Genomic DNA, 22,017 nt, shown 5'->3' with positions numbered 1-22,017 from the left:
AAGTTGGGGCTCCCAGGGGTGGAGCCTTTTACTCTTTAAAGATTTGTTTCCCGGTTGCAAAGCTAAAAAGGAGACGAAAATGGCCATTGTAACTCTAAGAGAGATGAAGACATTTGGGTTAGTTCTATTCAGAAAAACTTTTTGTAAGCGCTTACTTTAATAGAAGGAATAGAGCTCTTTAGAAAAGAAGGAGATGGGCTCTGAGATTCCAAAGGCAGCTGCAGAGGAGATGGAAGGGATAAACGGGGTGGGACAGTTTGTGGCTTCTTATCCTTTTTAAATTCAGATACAGTCTCTGCCAATTTACGGTTAGTCTCCTGTAAAGAATTCACTTTATCATTATTACGTTTTGAAGCCTCTAAATGCCAATCATAATAAGCTTCACATTCTTTTGCTTTAGTTTTAGAGCCGGCTCTTTCTACTTGTGCGCACAAATACAGTAGCTTTGAGATATCGAACGTTCCCCACTTTGGCCACTTAAGTCATTCTTAGTTAATCCTTCCCATTTTGTTAGATACTTGCAAGCATTGTTTCCATACAGCAAACCAGCTGGAGTTCCATTGGGAGGTCATCCATCCGGGAGCTGGCCGGCTTTAAAAAGCACGGTTTTCCCATTTTCTTTTTGCTTGTCTGTTTTTTTTTTTTTGATAAAGTCTGAACAACTTCTAAGGACAGTGTAGTGGGTCAGAAGTGTGCTGCTTGTGAGTGTTACTCCCCATAGAAAGGTCGTAAACACTCTCTTACGTGCCTCGGCTTTTCCCTCCGGCCGCCTAATACTGCCGTGGGAGCTCGGAGCGCAGGTGACCAGCCCTTATGTGCGCGTCCCCGGACAAGCCTGTAATTAATTACTGTGAATGAGAGTGGAGTTCCCTATGGGACCGCTGCACGTCCGAGGATTGATCCTCTGACACTCCCGCTGAGGTCCTTAGTCACCTAAGGGCGCCTTTTGGTAAAGGCCGGGAGGAGCAAGTGTCCCTTTTCTTCGGAGCTGAAGACATTCAGTCTCTCATTTCTCTATCAAGCAGTTTGTTCAGACTTTATAAATACAATTCTTTCCAATTCAAAGCCAAATTAAAAGGACAACCAACCCAGCTCACTCCAAGCTCCTCTAAGCCCCTGAGGCTTAGGAATTCTCTCTAGGTTTTTCTCCACCTAGGAACTGTACCGGTACCCCTCAAAACCTCTAGTCTTAAGACCTTACCCAGCTCATATAAACTCTTGGGCCATCGACTTAAAATAAGGAGGTCCGGGTTTCAGGAGAACTCACCAAGGTCACCTGAAGAATGCAGTGATCCGGGGGGGGCTCAATGGGCCCTTATTGGTACCGAATGCCGGTTCAGTGTAGATTCCAGGTGGCCTCCGGTGGGTGTCTCTGAAATCCTGCCGCGACTACGCCAAGATCTGTCGACGAAAATAATCCATATCCAATCTATAAATGAAAATTTGGGTGAGTTTATTCTGAGCTTAAATCTGAGGATTATAACCCGGGAGAGTCTTTCCACAAAGGAACAGAGCACTCCAAAGAAGTCGGGGTATAAGGGTGGTTATATACCCTCAAAGAGGATGTTTCACATAGGATTGAAATGTCCCTTTTACAATAGTCGCGAGACTGCTCTGTCGGCACAGCGATTGATGGAAATAGCAGGTAGGTCTGCTGTCTCTGTGAACACAGCAGGGTGGCAGTCTGTTGTCTCCAGCTGGGTGGTCACAGGTGAGCTGGGAGGTGAGTGCAGCAATCAATTCCTAGCCTAAGGAAAAATGCTTATCCCTAAGGAAATGCTAATGTGGGGGAAAGTTGCACCTTTATCTCAAGGGCCTTTGTTCTGGCCATAGGAAATGTCTAAGTAGATATGCAATGCGTGCTCAATAGCCACAGTCAGGCCCTTTTGAAAAAAAGAATCAGGCCGAATTAGTTTTATACCAAATGGCTTCCTCATATACTCCAATATATCCTAATGCTTGCCATTTTTATTTGTCAAAGAAGATAGTTTATAGAGTTCTTAATTTCAGTCACAAAAGGTAAATCTAAGCCTTCAGATTCTGTCTTTCTGGGTTTTGTCACCAGGTGAGCAGATACCCTAAACCTCAGGTCTCTGGGGCCTTGGTGGAGGAAAACAAAGAAGAAATGTGAAGCCATTGTGGCCTTTTCAGTAGGTCTCAAACCTGCATCTTAGGTGGAAGTTGGGTAAGGATTTGGTGGGGTAAACCCATGGGAAGAATCAGCATGAACTGACTTTAAGCTTGAAAATCTGAGCATTTGGGATATCTTAATGAGAACAATACTAATAGAGGCACAATTTCCTTCTCAGACTCTGGGGACCCGGCACACACTGAGGCGTGGAGTAGGGTCATACCCACGGCACTGTTTCTTCTGGAGAGCAGCACCCACCTGCCCACTCCATGTGGGAACCAGTCCATTCAGAAAAAGGACCACGTTTCCAAGCCCTCTTAGAGTCTCTTACATCCATGATGAGGCTTCTTTTCGTAATAATAAGAAGGTTGGGCAGTTTTTCTTCATCTTTTTGGTAACTTTTAAGTCACCACGTGCTGAGATTGCTACTGCTGAATCAAAAAACTAGGAAAATGCTCCCCAAATTTAGAAATCTACCCCTCAATCTTGCACCTAATAGAATGTAGTAGAGTTTGGCTGGAAGGAAATTCCTGGGATAGGACCTCAAGTTTTCCTAGGAATTCGTGTGGGACAGCTTTGCCTGTCTTTGCACAGGTCTTCACTGGGTCACCCTGCAGATCTGCTCACACAGGCTCACAGCTCTGATGCGCAGCCCCATGACACGTCAAGGCCTGCATGCATGTGGCCTCCACAGCTGCGCCACAGGGTGGGCAGGAGGGCAGCCAAAGGCCTCTCTGCATGTGCACAGCGCCAGGTGTGGGTGGGGGCAGGGAGGACCCCCACTGCTGAACCTGAGCCTGCCTGCCACATCTGCACGGAGCGCCCTTGAGTGACAGGTGTACACGGATGCCACATCGCTGCCAATATATTATGAGACCATGGTAACAATCGCGCATCTCCAGGGAGCATGCTGCTTCGTTCTTCACTTTCAGACATGAAAGAAATCATTTCAGGTGCCAGAAAAGGATCTCTGATAAAAGAAAACATTTCAGCTTTCATCGCACTTGAGTTTGCCCCAAAGCAATGGCTTTGATAGGATTTTTTTTCCAGTCTCTTTCTTTATGTTTACAGTTAATCCATGATTATCTACAGTCTTCTGGCCTATAGGGTTCTAGTAGAAAAGAATCGGTTTCTTTCTTTAAAAGAACATTCTTTTTAAAAACTTATTTGAATGTTATGTATAGTAACATTTACATAGTGCTTGACCGTTTGCAAACAACTTTCACACACAGAACCTGGTTTTAGTTCACTTAATCCTCACAAGAAACATGCGAGGTAAGAATTACAAGATTATCTCTGTTCGGTAATGAATAATATTATGTTTCATTCAAAGGGATCGAAAAACGTGGAATTACCCCCTGAAAATTTCTTGACATCCTTTTGATGAAATTCTCCCGCCATCAACCCATCAATGGAAAACTGTGAAGAAACAGTGGAATTGTTCGAAACAAGCCAGACATCTGAGGCTGTTTCCTGCTTTTCCTAAAGTGCTGTCCTCAGTTACACGTGACAAGGATGGTGGTAGGAAGTGGAACTCAGGAGCTCTGCTCTGTTTTCCTCCTCAAAGTCTTATTAATTCATTGGAATTTGCTTTGTGTTTAAGAACCCATGACAAATAGAGAGCAAATTTACCCAAATGAAGCGTCAGCTTTGTGTCCCAATTCCTCATTCTACAGGGTTTGAAATTTGGAGTGTAGCAGTGCTAAATCTACGTATTCCTATTTCTATATATAGATTGCTGCAGTATATCCTCATTAGATCCTTGATCTTAGTTAATTACAATTAAAAGCCTCAAACTGTGGTAGCAAGAAAGAAACCCACAGTCCTCGCCCAGGATTGCCTTGGATTCAGGAGCCTTTGGGATCAGGAACACAATGCTCCCTGGCTTCCCCGGAGCACGGCAGTGGGTGGCTCCCAGTCCCATCTGTTTCATGATCTCAAGGCCTGTGATAACACCAACCCCGGCTCCAGTCAGTACCCATTGCGATCACAGGAGCCCACGGGCCAGGAGAGGAGGGAGGACGCATTCCACTGCATCCACTGTGGACGGACTGCAAGGCCTTCCCCGGAAGAGGCAACTAGAAGTGAAGTTAATTCAGAGACAAGTTAACCAGGTGCTCAGAAAACTGTCATGACTGCTTCTGAACAGTGGAAAGGAGAGAAGGGAAGTGCTTATATTTGGGAAAATCAGGATAAAGTCCCACATTAACCGATCCCTAACCTCTTTGTCTCTGACCTTTATTATTCTCAACTGTAAAATGAGCGATGTAACCAGTTCAAAATTGTATGATCTTTACTTCCACTACTGTTGGATCGATGGTGAGTTGGGGAGAAGTGTCTGAGGAGTGTGGGCAGCTCTGACTCCGGTCCCTCCTTCCTCGCTCCCTGCGTTCAGTCATTCACTCATAAACACGGAGCTCTGCTCTCCACAGGCATTAGAAGCTGAGTGCTCAAATATGACAAGGTGTCTGGGTGCTCCTCGCAAGGCATATAATGATTCATTTAATTAAGTGACCCCAGAGGAATTAATTTTCCTCTGAAGTTCAGCGGGCTCTTGAGAGGATGTTTTATTATCCCCACTCCCCATGGCATGGGCCCAGCCCCTTCACTGCAGGCCAGGCTTGCAAAGCAGAGCAGTTGAGCTTTGAAGGGCAGGAAGGATGATGTTCCGGGAGGAGTTAGGACACATGGCTTGACCCTCTGTTCCCCCCAGGACCAAGCCCTGGTGGGGTCAGGCGGGAGGCACTGTTCCTGCTCGTGAGGAAGCCCCACAGGATGACAGGGAGCTCCTCTGTTGTGCAGCATTTTGTCAAGCACGTTTTCATCCACTTATCCCAAGATCAATTCCAATTAAACCTGACTGTTCAACACTTCCAGCGGTTCTAATGAGCAGGTAGAGCCGGGGTGCTGACACCACGTGGAAAACAAGAAGAGGCCAGTGTTGGGGACGAGGTTGGACTCCCATCAGGAGGTGACCCAGCAGTTCAGCTCCCAGAGCTGTCCTCTCGCTGGAGTCCAGAGGACGGGCCCACGCTTCCTGTCCCGGGTCATCCTGACCTTCTCCTTCCTGGGTCTCTCTCCAGCTTATCAAGGCGAGAACACCGGTGTCCTATTCCCTTCGTGCCTCTCTGCCTCACCTGTGACCCTCACTGCCCTTCCTCCTCCCATCCACCTGCCTTCCTGTATCTCCCTGGGGCTCCCACGATGATCTTTTCTTCTAATTTTCAGCAGATTTTCATTTAACCTTATAATTATTCGGGGGGGAGAAGGACTTAGGAAATTAAAAATAACACAATTAACAATGTTTAAAAATCTCTTTTTCCTGGAAACTATTGTGGAACGGAGTCGGTACGAGATGGTGATGAAGAGCGGTCTGCTTAGGAACAACCAGCTCCAGTACCTCCTGTGTGACCCTGGACAAGAGCGATCTCTCTGTGTCTCAGTTTCTCCATTTGCCAATCGGGCAACAGTAGTGCCTGCCTTGGAGGGCCAATGGACTCGGAACCAGGCACCCGCGGGCACTGACGCCAGGCTAGGGGTGTGGGAGTGCTTGGGAGACCTGCGCTCCGGGCACTTAGAGTGTTGGCTCTTCTGCTTGCGTCATGCTCAGGGAAAATTGATCAGTCATTGATACCACCTGAGGGGAAAGCACCAGCAGGATGGACCAAGCTGAGGCCAAGACTAGGCCATGAGCCTGCCCGTGATCTACAGCTAGAGTCCCCATCGATAGATGCCAGACACTGCATTGAGCAGATTGAGTGTATTGATGTAAAAGAATTATAGTCTTATATATATATATATATACAGGAGAAATATTCATAATTCCTAAATGAGATACCCTTCATATTCTCAGATTTTTGCGACTTTACATCATTCTCCTCCCGGGTTGATTAATATGACCAAAATCCAGTTTGCACACCCTGCTGCTTTTATTTAATTAAAAGGAAAAGAAAGCATAAAGTGAAAGTGATCCTTTATTTCTTTTTCCTCCTTGCTTACTCCTGCTGGAAACTTCCTCTTGCCAAGATCCACTTGGGAAATTTCCATTCCAGGAATATTTTATGAAGTTGCAAGAGACAAATTAGGTGATTTGAATAAGTTAACATTGTGTCTGCTGCTTTGAAGATCACAATACACAGCATAAGTAATACATGCTATTTTCCTTGTGGGGGATGCAAAACTTCATTAGCTGAGATTTTATAAAACATTTACAGATCCTTAATCAAGAGGCCGCTGGAGAAGGACAGGCAGTGTGGTGAGGAACGCTTGGCTGATAACAGACACAGATATTTAAACTCTAACTTAGTTTGTGCAGTGACACCAGACCTCATAGTGCAAAAATGGCAGCAGAGCCCTGCCTTAGAAAAGTGAGTGGCATTCCTAGGGTACAGGCAGCAAACATAGACTTATTACTCCAGATTAGTTTAGTTAGACACAAATAGGATACGCTGAACTGATTATCAAGGTTGAAAGTACTGTACATTCATCCATGTTGCAAATTTAGCCACCTTCACTGTTGCCAACAACTGATGAGCTTTCTTCTTTCCAAGAACAAGAAGGCATTAATTCTTGGGGGCTGGTCCCGTGGCCGAGTGGTTAAGTTTGCACACTCTGCTTTGGCGGCTCGGGGTTCAATGGCTCAGATCCTGGGTGCAGACCTACACACCACTCCTCAAGCCATGCTGTGGCAGCATCCCACATAGAAGAGCTAGACTGACTCGCAACTAGCATATACAATTATATACTGGGGCTTTGGGGAGGAAAAAAAAAAGAGGAAGATTGGCAGCAGATGTTAGCTTAGGACCAATCTTTCTCACCAAAAAGCATACCTTTAACAACAACAACAAAAAGAATGGAAAGATGTCCATTTGTCACTGATAGATAATTCCCAAAAGTTTCTGCTGGTGCATTCAAAAAGAAAAAAAAAGAAAAAAAAAGAAGGCATCAGTTCAGCACTTGGCAAATAGGCTTTTCCTCCATTCGTGCCTCCCTCCTGGTTCACACTGACTCCTTCCTTCGGGGAGACTGGAGCCTCACCTTGTTTAGAGGGGATACTATTTCAGGAGAACACATTTCGCTCCAGGTGTATTAAAGGAAGAAGATTTTCTCCCACATTAGGATTGCTTAAAACCTCTAACCTGGCAGGTAACCTCTTTCTATTCAGTGTCCCCACCATGGTCAGCAGCTCAGGAGTGAACTAGTGGCTGATGATCCACAGGCCTGTGGAGCTGGCCGTCTTCTCTCCCTGTCTAGCAGAGCATGGAAGTGCTTCTCCATGCAAACACACGTGCCACGACCCCAGGTGCCAGGGTGAGATGGAATGTCCGGTGGGAGCCCACCCTGAGGTTTCTGTGGAAACCCTCGAAGCCACCAGTGTAGAAAGACTTCAGCATTCCTACTAACTTCTTCTCAGAACCTCTACATTGCCAAAAAATTATAGTACTGAAATAGCAGCTGGAGGAAGAGAGGCACAGTATGCTACAGACGGAGACCACTGAGGTTCCCACCCAGGTCAGAAGGCCACCCTGTGATGATGTGTCACCTCATGAAGTGCCACAGGCATTTACAGTGCTATTGGGAGAAGGATGGAATGACTAGTCTGCCCCCAAATGCTCCAATTTAACTTACCAACCAGTGCAAATGCTAGTCGGCCCTACCCCTTACTGCATGCTAAGAGCCGTCTGTAGACTGGAAACTGCCGTGGAGGCTGTGCGGATGGGGGGGCTCCCCTTTCTTAGCTCGGGGCTGTCAGTTTCCGGGTCCTTCCCTCATGGAGAATGCACCTTCTATTGCCACTCTGTTTTGGCAGTCTGAAGGGGTGCTTTGGCCGAAACTGCTTTATCTGGGGGAAAATGGCTCCGCAGCGCGCGCAGGCTCTGCAGTGCACGAACTGAGCGTTTCAAGGCAATAGAAGAACCTTGGCAAAATCTGGAAAAATTATCTTCAAACCTACAAAAACAAAGGTTAGCGATTTCTCCCCGTTCCCGTAGTTCCAGCCCCCTCAGCTCTGCTGCCTCCTCTCTCCTCCCTCTGTCCTCACCGTCTCTCCTTCTGGGTGGACGTCTCTGTCTGTTTATCATTCTTCTTCCCTCCTTCTCTCCACCCTCCCTCCGCTCTCTGTATCAACATGCCGCCCGTCCAGTTTTATGTTACTGTGTTCCAACTAACCAAGCAGGGGTGCTTTTAAAGATGGGCTGATTTATGGAAAGAAATAAAAACAATCCGAAGGATAATAACCAACAGATTGGAGAGATGAAGGAATTATTAAGGAGTGAAGCCACGGCGGGGTTTCGTGCCGTTATGCACGGATGACTCCCTCGGCCTGAAAGTCTGCGCAAACGTTGGACACTCTTCTGCTTTCTCTTTTCGTCTCTTCTCTTTTTTTTCGTTTTTCCTTTTCAAAATAAAAATAGAAAGAATACAATCCACAAAACAGAGCTTTCGCGTGTATGTTTGTTCATGTTTTAGAGAGAAAAAAAAAACCCCAGGGCATTGTGTGAGAGAGAGCTGCTCTGTGGCGAATCAACAAGGGTTTACTGTTCTGAGCAGCACTCAATCAAATGTGGCCCCATGAACAGAGAGTAATGTTGGTGAATCATCCTGCGGGCTTTTTTTCTGTGTGTGAGTGGTATCCATCGGTCAGCTGTCAATGCCAGTGAGAGATATACAGGGCTGTCACTTCTCGTCAAGCAGCATTTGTGAAGTCTTTTGCAGCTGCTGCACAACACATACTGTCCTTATTGAAGGCCAGTGAGCAGTCAGAGATGATTGTGCTGGCCAGGGCGAGAGGGAGAAAAGAGATGTCAGGGCTGCTCTGGGATAACAGTGTCGACTCTTCAAAGACACAAGTACGAACTGCATTTGTTTCTTTAAAAAAGAAAAAAAAAAAAGGAATTAAAGAAAGGAAAAAAACTCTTGGAAGGTAATGTAACTATAATTTGTCTCCAGAGGATCCTATGCAGGTTGGGGTTTGAGGGCCTGTGAAACCCATAACAGTGACCAAAATTTATATCCCAGTAAATGGACATGTTCAAGGTAGAGACCAGGATACATATTTTTAAAATCAGTGAATATAGGGAGAGCATAAGTTTTTTATGGTCTCCCCTAAATAAATTATATTACTACAAAGATTATGCATATGCATAAAAGTTTGCATAATAGCACATATGCTTAATATGTGTTTGTAATGCAAAAAGAACATCGTGAACCACGGACATGCCCATACTATAATAATGCAGATGTTAGAAACTGGGCTAATTTTGATATGGAAACACTCTATTAATCATTACTCTGCTACTCCATTGGACATTTCAATATGTTTATTTGTAGGGTGACTTCCGCCTAATTGAATTATTCTAAACTAACCATGGCTCTGGTTTTCTGATCCCCCATCTCCAGGAAGTTCTTTGTACAACATCTGCCTGAGCAAAACTGCCTTTGCCAGCCCTTAATATACCCACTGGTGCCCAGCTGGGAATGAAATGGAGAAGTTCAGTGCGCCCTTTTGTTTGATTCTTGTTTTAAGGTATTGCAAAATTTGATTGTGTTTTAGTTTTTTTTACACAGGTCTAGTTAAAAAAGAAGTCAGATATTTTGGGCTTCCATATATCACATATTCTTATTTTCAAAAAGAAAGGGCTAAGGGATTTCTTGGAAAAATGAAGGATTAATTGATGGAAGAGCTGCTGAAATAGTGAAAAGAAGAAATGCAGACAGCGTTGGTGATCAGAGTAGTACCTTACAGGATCCTAATGACGATATTAGCTGGAGTGCATAAAAGGAGAGGAAGTGAAGGCTGTAGCCGGTGAAATAAGTATCATGGGGTGTATTGACTAAAATCTTTGGGCTGAAAGCCTAAGATGTAATGTTTATATTCCTGTCGTATAAAATGCTTTCTTCATGGGCCAATGGGTAGAGGATGAGCTGAGGTGAAAGAAGAGAAATTGATGAATCATGCTTATTATGGTCTTGGATTTGATTCCAGGGGATCCTGCAAGAAAAATTTGAGTTCACAGTTTCTGTATTCAAAGAGGCTATAATCAGGTTGTGAAGACCACATTTAACGTGACAAAGGTGAATAAACCAAGTACATTACAGAAGTGTTCACATACAATTTAAGAGGGTGGCCAATATAGTGCCATTTTTGTTTTAACTGAGTGGATCCGAAGCAATAATTGTCACATGTGTCTAAGAAGGAGATCAATCACTTTACATCTGAGTCATAAATAAACACTGGATCTGGAGGGCTGGGAGGAACCCATTAGGTAGAATGAAGAGCAGAAAGTGTTTTGGGCATGTTTCTGCCCCTATGGCTGCTTTAACAAATTACCATAAAGTTAAAGGCTTAAAAAGTCCCACAAATTTATTACTTACAATTCTGGAGATCAGAAATTCTACAAGCAAGGTGTCTGCAGGTCTGTGTTCCTTTGGGAGGTTCTAGTGGAGAACCTATTTCCTTGCCTTTTCCAGCTTCTAGAGGCTGCCTGCTTTCCTGGGCTTGTGGCTCCTTCCTCCTTCCTCAGGGCTAACAGAGCAGTATCTTCAAATCTCTGTCTCTCTCTCTCTCTCTCTCTCTCTCTCTCATCTGTGCTTTTGTCTTCACATCTCCTTCTCCCTCTGCTTGCATTGTCACATCCCTTTCTCTGACTCTGACTCTCCTGTCTCCCTCTTATAAGGACCCTTGTGATTAAATTTTTCCCGCTTAGATAGTCCAGGATAATCTTCACATCTGAAGGTCCTTAACTTCGTCATGTCTGCAAAATCCTTCTCCCCATGTAAAGTACTGTACTTAGAGGTTGCGAAGATTAGGATTCACCAATCTTTGGGAAGGACCATTTTCCAGCCAACCGTAGGCAGCAAAGACCTTGGTGCAGGGATTAGAGATGGGAAACCGCGTGGCACATCTGGGGAAGCCTGGTTGGAAGCAATTTGCCTGGAGCGGAGGGGTGGGAAGAAAAGTGAGTTCAGACAAGTATTGAATCCATTGTGGGACCAAATTACAGGGATTGTTAAATTCCAGGCATAGAATATGGAGAATGTGGGAAGGTGAATATCAGTTCAGTGTGAGGGCAACTTTCTAATATAGAAAGCAGTGCAGAGATGGAATGGGGAAGTAACGAGTTCTCTGATGCCAGAGATGTTGGAGCCAATATGAGTGGTAAGGCTAGACAGAGTTTTAAGATTCTCCCAGCTCTGAGACTCTAAGATACTTTGTTTTCACGATATTGACACCTACACGATTAGGCTTACTTCAAAAGCGTGCATTTTGCGGCACTAAGAGAAGTCTACTGGTCTCTCTTTATGTTAAACTCATCAGAATCACAAAATTGTATCATAAACAGTAAGAATGTATGGTTCACATTGCCACTAAAGAATGAAAAGCAAGATTTTTTTTTTTAGCTTTAGGAGTGTCTGAGCAAACTTTGAAATAGTCTGAAAGCTCTGCTTCTCCTCACTGTAGGCGAGCATCAAACAGTAAGTGAAACGAGCCAGGATCCCATCAATCATTTTGACCTTTTGGTATTTTGGTTGTTACATTAATCAATTTTTCAAATCCAGATGAGTCAAGAAAAAAATTCAAAGAGATGAATAAGGGAAACTTAAGGATTGCACACGCAGTGCACACATTATTGACAATGACTCCCAAACACAGATGTAAAGAAAAGCACCTGGGGGTTTTGCGGTCCACGTTACAAATGTACGTGAAATCTATGTTCTACAGGAGTAAATCCGTCAGAGCGACCCTCTGAGGATGCACTGCTCTGTGGCCTTAGTTCACCAAAGGAGAATTGACGGGATTACAACAGATTGTAAAAGTTATTCTTTCCTAGGGGGCACAAAAGAAATGGGCTTCTGTGGAGGTGGGGAGGAGTGGGGAGGGGTCATGGTACCAGTTATCATGATTAAGAAGCCCAAGAGGCAAGGGGATCTTTATAAACTTAGTTATTCTCAAGGATAGAAAGCGACAAGCCTGAAGTAAATTGGATCTAGAGAGGCCTGTTTTCCACCAGGTACCAAAGAGGGCATTCTTTGGACTAGAGAAACAAAGAATTATGGCTTCTCTCTTACTACTTTGAAGTCACCAGCTCATATAGTGTTTAAATGACTACCACCATTATCATTATTTTTTTCTTTCCCTTCCTCCTTGTTCCCCCTTTCCCTTCTCTTCCATTCCTTCTTCCCTCCCTCCTATCTTTCTGTCTCCCTTCCTCCCTCCTTCTTTCTTTCTTCTTTTCTCCTCACTTTTTATATTGCAGCTTTGTGGGGACAGACATGCCCTTTAAATCACCTCTCTCCTCATGTCTCCGTGGGTTATATATCCAACCTGCTAAGATTCAAGGTGGGCGCAATAAATGGTAAGAGGTGGGTCTAGAAGTGGATGGTAGTTATCAGGCAGCTCCCACTGACAGGAGACTATATTTCAGATCTTTCGAGCTTTGTGTCGCATATGTGCATATGATGATATCTAGATTGATGGGTGTCTGGACACAGTTAAAATACATTGTGTGGAAAATATGAAGTCCTCACTGCTTGACTTACAATAAACCCAAATTTGTGAATTAACAGAACACATATTGCTGGATATTCTTTGAATCCCAAGACTTCTAAACATGAGGGGATAGTCAGCAAGTTGCAAATCTTTAGCAGAAACAGTCATAAACTATGATGAGATGCAAGCTTGGATTGAAAAGAAAAAGACAACAAAGTGTGTTTTGTCTATTGACATTTTTATTAGCAAAATATAACTAAAGGAACAAAATTGACAGGGATACAATTTTCCAAACAGCAGTGGTACAATTATAGCTTGCAGATCTTGTCAAACATCAGGAGACCATTAAGAAGCAGTCCTAGTCATCACACACCAAAGAAAACAAATTCACAAAAAATACCTTGTCAGGGTAAACTCCTTTCTGCTCCAGATACCAAGCATCTAGCAGTTTTCTCCCCAGGAGAGGTAATGAAGTGAATGCATTAGAATAACAATAATAATAATTCCTATGGTTGTAAATTATTTCAGTTTTATCCAAATTTCCAAATGTCCCTGTTAGTCTAGTGGAGCTACAAGAAATCCTAAGAGGATGTGAAAAGATCAGGTCAGGGTCATTGGCGTGTGCTGCCTTTTATGCCTCTCTCCTCCATGGAAATGCTTCTTTGGAGAAGGGAAGTGTAGAAAATTATTTCCTCCATTATGTTTCCTCATGTGCCATTGCCTATCTAAACCCAGCCTCTCCCCATCACAGTGTGTATGCGCACGTACACACGCACACACACACATGTTGAGGGTGAGAATAGGAAGTACTTTGGTTATGCCCTGACTTTCTTATGGTTCTTTAAGGCCTTAAAGATTGAGAAGCTTTATTATTAAGGCAATAGGAGCAATATAAAGAGTTAGAGTGATGTGAGCTAGGCAACATGGAGAGCACCAAGTCAAAGTGATCAAGAGGAAACCCAGAGGACTGAAACCCAGTGGGACCAGAGACAGGGGTCAAGTTTGATAGGGAGCAGAACTCCAGTGGCCTTCCATCGCACTTCAAATGAGATCCAATCACCTTGCCTTGGGTTCCCAGCCTCTTCAAGGTCTTGCCCTGCTCACCTCTGCTACCTCATCTTCTCCCCCAACACCAAGATTCAAACACTCCAGCCTTTTGGTCTGTTTGTCAAACTTGTTCTCACCAAGTGCCTTTCCTCTGGCAGGTTCAACTTTCTTGGACCTAGGATGTTCCTTTTGCCTTTCAGAAGTCAGCTTTCATTTCAGCTTCATACAGCTTTATACTTTCTGTCATTCAGATCTCAGCCTAAATGTTGTCTCCATTATGCGACTTTCACTTCTGGCCAAGATAGAGTTACAGTACCTGGATTTATCTTCCTATCTGAAACAATAAGAAATAGATTAAAGGAACATAAATATAATTTTAAAGCAATTTCCAAGAAACTGAACATCAACAACAAAGGATGGAGATTCTTGAGAAACAGGATACAATTGATCTGAATTCTCCAACAATCTCAACTTACTGACCAGAGAGTTTCCAGGCCATGGTGCAGAGAGGAGGAAGCCAAGAAGAGCCAGGCAGATACCCTGAGTTGAGGAGACAAGGAGAAATTCAGGGGAGAATAAGGCAGTCAGATTCACAGAACAAAGTTCCAGAAAAGAGAACTGCACAGAAAGAGAACCTGAGAGATCTGCAGAGGGTCCCCCTCAAGAATTTATCAAAGTACTGATCAGCACATGCATGTGAACAAACTAACTGAGCTTGAGAGAGGAACCATCCAAGAGTATTAGAGGAGAGGCCAGCCCAGTGGTGTAGTGGTTAAGTTTGCATGCTTTACTTTGGTGGCCTGGGGTTCGTGGGTTCAGATCATAAGCAGGGACATACACACTGTTCATCAAGCCATGCTGTGGCAGCATCTCACATACAAAATAAAGGAAAATTGGCAACAGATGTTAGCTCAGGGCCAATCTTCCTCACCAAAAAAAAAAAAAAAAAGACTAGTAGGATGGATAAATTCAATCTCATCAAAAATTCAAAACTTTTGTGCATCAAATGATACCATTACAAAAGTGAAGACAAGGAAAAGACTGGGAGTAAATATTTACAAAACACATATCTGACAAGACACTTGTATCCAGACTATCCAAAAAGCAAAACAAAGCAAAAACAAAAGTATTCCTTGATAATATGAAGACAAACAATCAAAAGAGTGAGCAAATGAATTCTGCAGACATTTCATCAAAGAAGCTATACAAATGGCCAGTAAGTATAAGATCGACTTTGCATTAGGGTAATGCAAATTAAAAGTGCAATGCAATACCATTTCTCACTGACTAGAATGGCTATCGTAAAAAAGACACACAATAAAAAATATTGGCAAGGATGCGGAGAAACAGGAACCCTCATACATTACTTGTGAGAATTGCACCACGTTGGAAAAGTATTTTGCAATTTCTTCAAAAGTTACATATAAATTTGTACTGTGACTCAGCAGTTCCACTCTTGGGTATCTACTCAGGAGACAAGAAAACACACGTCAACACAAAGACTTACACATGAGCGTTCTTAGCAGCCATCTATGGGAAAATAGGTTAGCAGTTGCCTAGGGCATGGAAGGAGAATAAACAACAAATGGGCATAAAGAATCTTATTGATATGATGGAAATATTCTAAAACTGATTTATGGTGATGGTTTCATACCTTGGTAAATTTACTAAAAATCATTGAATTATACACTTGAAATGGCTGAACTATGTGATATGTTAAAAATATATATTAGAGGAAACAGTGCCATTACTCACACAGGGCCAAGTATAGTACCTTTTCCTACCAGTAAGCCTGGAATATCTCATAAGTCATGGGGCATTGGATAGATTTCTTAGAATAGTCTTGCCCCAGAAGCTGGGACTAGTTAGCCCTAGGTGAGACACTGTTCTCATACTACCTAACAGATATTAAGAGTGAGAACTGAGAGGAATAAACCGTTTCCATGTAACTTAACTGCACCTCAGAATAAAGGTCAAAAATATTTTTAGGAATAGAAAGATATACAACAACAAACAACGTAATATTCTCAATGTCTGGCTGGCATCCAATCAAAGATGAAGAGAGATACAAAGAAGAAGCAGGGAAATACAAATGATAACAAGAATTTTAAAACATCAATAAGCTGAAATTTATCCAGAACTATTAGACCCAGAAATGTTAGAATTAGCAAACAAGGATATTAAACTGTTGTAATAGCTTTTTTCTGTATGTTGAAAACATTAGAGACACCAATGATATGAAAAAGATCCAAATAGAACTTTGAAAGATGAAAACCACAATGGCAGTGATGAAAATACACTAGAGGAGAATAAAAACTATGTAAATAAAACACATAGGCAAAAAAGAATTTTTTAAAAAATGAAACTGAACTTTGAAATGTGGAACAACTTTAATGGGTGAAAAATTTCCAAATCTGATTTTTGTAAACCTATAAATCCACAAATGTAAGAAGCTCAAAGACCCCAAGCACAAGAAACATGAAGAAAACTACACCATGGTGCATCATAATAAAATTACTCAAAACCAGTTCTAAAGAGAGAATTTTATAAGCCTCTAAAAGGGAAGGACATGTTAGTTACAGAGGAACAAAATAAAGTGATGGCAGAATTCTTGTCAAAGATGACGTAACTGGGAAGACAGTGGAGTAGCATCCTTAAAGTATTGAAAAAACAATGAAAACTATCAACACCTTAAAATATTGAAAATGGGGATGGCACCATGGTGTAGCAGTTGAGTTCAGCACACTCTCTTTAGTGGCCTGGGTTTGTGTGTTTGAATCCCAGACGCAGACCTACACCACTCATCAGCCACACTGTGGTGTTACCCACATATAAAACAGAGGAAGATGGTCACAGATGTTTTCTCAGGGCTGATCTTCCTCAGCAAAAAAAAAAAAAAAAAAAAAAAAATCAAAAGAAAAATCCAAACTATCAACCTGATTTCTATAGCCAGTGAAAATAACTTTCAAAAAAGTATGACTTTTTTCAAACTTACAAAATCTGTCTAGATCAGTAGATTGGCAATACAGAATCCAGAAGTAGATGATCACCAAGAGATCCATGGTACAAGAAATGTGAAAGGAAGAAAAAGATATCGGACAGAAAGAAAATGATGCCAAATAGAAATATAGATATACACAAAGGAATGAAGAACACTGGGAATGGTAATGCAAAGTTTTTTTTTTTTTTTTTTTTGCTTTCAGAAGCTTATAGTTTATTAGGAGAACTACTGTGTAGCCTAGTACAATATACAACTGTAATATAGTTTATGGAAGACAGAGATGCTATCTCTTTGATAACCTAATATATTTTCTAAAAAGTAGCTTAAGTTCTACTCAAATTCTGCTAGATAACAGTTTCCAAGATGGCTGATAATCCCTGACTATCAATTTAGCAGTTTCCCATTATAATTTGTGCTTTTTCTACCATATTGTGTCTGCTTTCTCTAACTGCTTAATGATATCCTCTATCTCCTCATTTCACACAATATATGCCAACTTCAAAATCTTGAAAAAACTTCATTTCTTTTTCAAAAGTATATTATTTATAATATGTATTTTTGATAATTAGACTCTGCTTCTTAAATAATAGGTTATTATTGGATCTTATAGTTTCCTATATTCAAAGCAGACGAATATATTTTTTTCAGTTCACTGATCGTAATCTATTTGCAAAAGCTGGAGGGTTCATATTGCTGAGGTATGCCATCTGTGCAAGGAGAAAATGGTCTTGTGGGCAAATCAAAGCACCCATTTAATGAAGATTCTATTCTATTCTCTTTCTAGCTTGTGATGGCACCTTTTCTCTTTATGTCACTATATTCTTCTTTATTTTTTTTTTTTTTTTTCCTTGAAGTGGATCCAATTCATACTATAGCTCATTTTACAGTAAAAGAATTCTTTTTTTTTTTTTTTTTTATTAATGTTATGATAGATTACAACCTTGTGAGATTTCAGTTGTACATTTTTGTTAGTCACGTTGTGGGTACACCACTTCCCCCTCCTTACCCTCCCCCCACCCCCCCTTTTCCCTGGTAACCACCAATCAGATCTCCTTCTCAATATACTAATTTCCACCTATGAGTGGAGTCATATAGAGTTCGTCTTTCTCTGACTGACTTATTTCGCTTAACATAATACCCTCGAGGTCCATCCACATTGTTGTGAATGGGCCAATTTCGTCTTTTTTTATGGCTGAGTAGTATTCCATTGTGTATATATACCACATCTTCTTTATCCAATCATTAGTTTCTGGGCATGTAGGCTGGTTCCACGTCTTGGCTATTGTAAATAATGCTGCAATGAACATAGGGGTGCAACGGACTCTTGAGATATCTGATATCAGGTTCTTAGGATAGATACCCAGTAATGGGATGGCTGGGTCATAGGGTATTTCTATTTTTAACTTTTTGAGAAATCTCCATACTGTTTTCCATAGTGGCTGTACCAGTTTGCATTCCCACCAACAGTGTATGAGAGTTCCTCTTTCTCCACAACCCCTCCAACATTTGTCGTTCTTGGTTTTGGATGTTTTTGCCAATCTAACGGGGGTAAGGTGATATCTTAGTGTAGTTTTGATTTGCATTTCCCTGATGATTAGCGATGATGAACATCTTTTCATGTGTCTATTGGCCATATTCATATCTTCTTTTGAGAAATGTCTGTTCATGTCCTCTGCCCATTTTTTGATCGGGTTGTTTGTTTTTTTGTTGTTAAGCAGTGTGAGTTCTTTGTATATTATGGAGATTAACCCTTTGTCGGATAAGTGGCTTGTAAATATTTTTTCCCAATTAGTGAGCTGTTTTTTTGTTTCAATCCTGTTTTCCCTTGCCTTGAAGAAGCTCTTTAGTCTGATGAAGTCCCATTTGTTTATTCTTTCTATTGTTTCCCTCAACTGAGGAGTTACAGTGTCCGAAAAGATTCTTTTGAAACTGATGTCAAAGAGTGTACTGCCTATATTCTCTTCCAAAAGACTTATTGTTTCAGGCCTAATCTTTAGGTCTTTGATCCATTTTGAGTTTATTTTGGTGTGTGGAGAAAAAGAATGGTCAATTTTCAATCTTTTGCATGTGGCTGTCCAGTTTTCCCAGCACCATTTGTTGAAGAGACTTTCTTTTCTCCATTGTAGGCCCTCTGCTCCTTTGTCGAAGATTAGCTGTCCATAGATGTGTGGTTTTATCTCTGGGCTTTCAATTCTGTTCCATTGATCTGTGGACCTGTTTTTGTACCAGTACCATGCTGTTTTGATCACTGTAGCTTTGTAGTATGTTTTGAAATCGGGGATTGTGATTCCGCCGGCTTTGTTTTTCTTGCTCAGGATTGCTTTAGCAATTCGCGGTCTTTTGTTGCCCCATATGAATTTTAGGATTGTTTGTTCAATTTCTGTGAAGAATGTTCTTGGGATTCTGATTGGGATAGCATTGAATCTGTATATTGCTTTAGGTAGTATGGACATTTTAACTATGTTTATTCTTCCGATCCATGTGCAAGGGATGTCTTTCCATCTCTTTATGTCATCGCCTATTTCTTTCAAGAGAGTCTTGTAGTTTTCATTGTATAGATCCTTCACTTCCTTGGTTAAGTTTATCCCAAGGTATTTTATTCTTTTCGTTGCTATTGTGAATGGGATAGAGTTCTTGAGTTCTTTTTCTGTTAGTTTATTGTTAGTGTATAGAAATGCTACTGATTTATGCACGTTAATTTTATACCCTGCTACTTTGCTGTAGTTGTTGATTATTTCTAATAGTTTTTCTGTGGATTCTTTGGGGTTTTCTATGTATAAGATCATGTCGTCTGCAAACAACGAGAGTTTTACTTCTTCGTTACCTATTTGGATTCCTTTTATTTCTTTTTCCTGCCGAATTGCTCTGGCCAGCACCTCCAGAACTATGTTGAATAGGAGTGGTGAAAGTGGGCACCCTTGTCTTGTTCCTGTCCTCAGAGGGATGGCTTTCAGCTTTTGTCCATTGAGTATGATGTTGGCTGTGGGTCTATCATATATGGCCTTTATTATGTTGAGGTACTTTCCTTCTATACCCATTTTACTGAGGGTTTTTATCATAAATGGGTGTTGGATCTTGTCGAATGCTTTCTCTGCATCTATTGAGATGATCATGTGGTTTTTGGTTTTCATTTTGTTAATGTAGTGTATCACGTTGATTGACTTGCGGATGTTGAACCATCCCTGTGTCCCTGGTATAAATCCCACTTGATCATGGTGTATAATCTTTTTGATGTATTGCTGTAATCGGTTTGCCAAAATTTTGTTGAGGATTTTTGCATCTATGTTCATCAGTGATATCGGCCTGTAGTTCTCCTTCTTTGTGTTGTCCTTGTCAGGTTTGGGAATCAGAGTGATGTTGGCTTCATAGAATGTGTTAGGGAGTTCTCCATCTTTCTCAATTTTCTGGAACAGTTTGAGGAGAATAGGTATTAAGTCTTCTTTGAATGTTTGGTAGAATTCTCCAGAGAAGCCGTCTGGTCCTGGACTCTTGTTTTTGGGGAGGTTTTTGATTACCGTTTCTATTTCCTTACTTGTGATTGGTCTATTCAGATTCTCCATTTCTTCCTGATTCAGTTTGGGGAGATTGTAGGAGTCTAGGAATTTGTCCATTTCTTCCAGGTTGTTCAATTTGTTGGCATATAGTTTTTCATAGTATTCTCTTATGATCTCTTGTATTTCATTGGTATCTGTTGTGATTTCTCCTCTGTCATTCCTGATTTTATTAATTTGCGATTTCTCTCTTCTTTTCTTGGTGAGTCTGGCTAGGGGTTTGTCAATTTTGTTAATTCTTTCGAAGAACCAACTCTTTGTTTCATTCATCCTTTCTATTGTCTTTTTTGTTTCAATATCGTTTATTTCTGCTCTTATTTTTATTATTTCCCTCCTTCTACTGACTCTGGGCCTTGTTTGTTCTTCTTTTTCTAGTTCTGTTAGGTGTTGTTTGAGGTTGCTTACGTGAGCTTTTTCTTGTTTAGTGAGGTGAGCCTGTATTGCGATGAATTTCCCTCTTAGGACTGCTTTTGCTGCATCCCAAATGATTTGGTATGTCGTGTTCTCATTTTCATTTGTCTCCAGATAATATTTGATTTCTTCTTTAATTTCTTCAATGATCCATTGTTTGTTGAGAAGCGTGTTGTTTAGTCTCCACATTTTTGCACCTTTCTCTGCTTTTTTCTTGTAGTTGATTTCTAGTTTAATAGCGTTATGATCAGAAAAGATGCTTGATATTATTTCAACTCTCTTGTATTTATTGATGTTTGCTTTGGTTCCCAAAATATGGTCAATCCTTGAGAATGTTCCATGTGCACTTGAGAAGAATGTGTAACCTGCTGTTTTTGGATGAAGTGTTCTATATATATCTATTAAGTCCATCTGGTCTAATTTTTCATTTAATTCTATTATTTCCTTGTTGATTTTCTGTCTGGATGTTCTGTCCATTGGTGTTAATGGTGTGTTGAGGTCCCCTACTATTATTGTATTGTTGTTGATGTCTTCTTTTAGTTCTATTAAGAGTTGCTTTACAAATTTTGGTGCTCCTGTGTTGGGTGCGTATATATTTATAAGTGTTATGTCTTCTTGGTGGAGAGTCCCTTTTATCATTATATACTGTCCCTCTTTGTCTTTCTTTATCTGTTTTGCTTTGAAATCTACCTTGTCTGATATTAGTATAGCGACACCTGCTTTCTTTTGTTCATTATTAGCTTGGAGTATTGTTCTCCATCCCTTCACTCTGAGTCTGTGTTTGTCTTTGGGGCTGAGGTGTGTTTCCTGGAGGCAGCATATTGTTGGATCTTGTTCTTTGATCCATCCTGCCACTCTGTGTCTTTTGATTGGGGAGTTCAATCCGTTTACATTTAGAGTGATTATTGAGACGTGGTGGCCTACCACTACCATTTTGTGTCTTGTTTTCCGGTTTTCTTCAGTTTCCTTTGTTTCTCGTCCCATGGTTTAATCTGTTCTGATGTAGAGCTGCTACTCTCTGTTGTTGTCCTTCTACTTATCTCCTCTGCTCTTGGTTTTGTAGTCCCTTTCCTTTTTTGGATTTTTCAGGAATGAGGGTTTTCCTGAGGATTTCCTGAAGAGGAGGTTTTGTGGCAATGAACTCCCTTAATTTTTGTTTATCTGGGAAAGTTTTTATTTCTCCATTGTATTTGAAGGATATTTTCGCTGGGTAGAGAATTCTCGGCTGTAGGTTTTTGTCCTTCAGATTTTTGAATATATCATTCCACTCTCTTCTAGCCTGTAAAGTTTCTGCTGAGAAATCTGCTGATAGCCTGATGGGGGTTCCTTTGTAGGTTAGTTTCTTTTGCCTGGCTGTCCTTAATATTTTCTCCTTGTCGTTGACTTT

The 22,017-nt window shown here is 41.4% G+C and overlaps 1 protein-coding gene across 1 annotated transcript in view; it reads left to right on the top strand.

Moving 5' to 3' along the window:
* LOC111770273 (uncharacterized) overlaps positions 1–6,091 on the top strand; it is a 49,557-nt gene extending 43,466 nt beyond the window's left edge. Inside the window, exon 6 of the mRNA XM_070249157.1 lies at positions 3,465–6,091. Within this exon, the coding sequence (XP_070105258.1) occupies positions 3,465–3,515 (51 nt within the window). The 3' untranslated portion in view covers positions 3,516–6,091. The remainder of the gene's footprint in view (positions 1–3,464) is intronic.
* The last annotated feature ends 15,926 nt before the right edge of the window (positions 6,092–22,017 follow it).

Source organism: Equus caballus, chromosome 24 (genome assembly GCF_041296265.1).
Source record: "Equus caballus isolate H_3958 breed thoroughbred chromosome 24, TB-T2T, whole genome shotgun sequence".
NCBI classification, from domain to species: Eukaryota; Metazoa; Chordata; class Mammalia; order Perissodactyla; family Equidae; genus Equus; species Equus caballus.
Note: the sequence above shows the minus strand (reverse complement) of the source record. Positions and strands in the feature narration are given on the sequence as shown.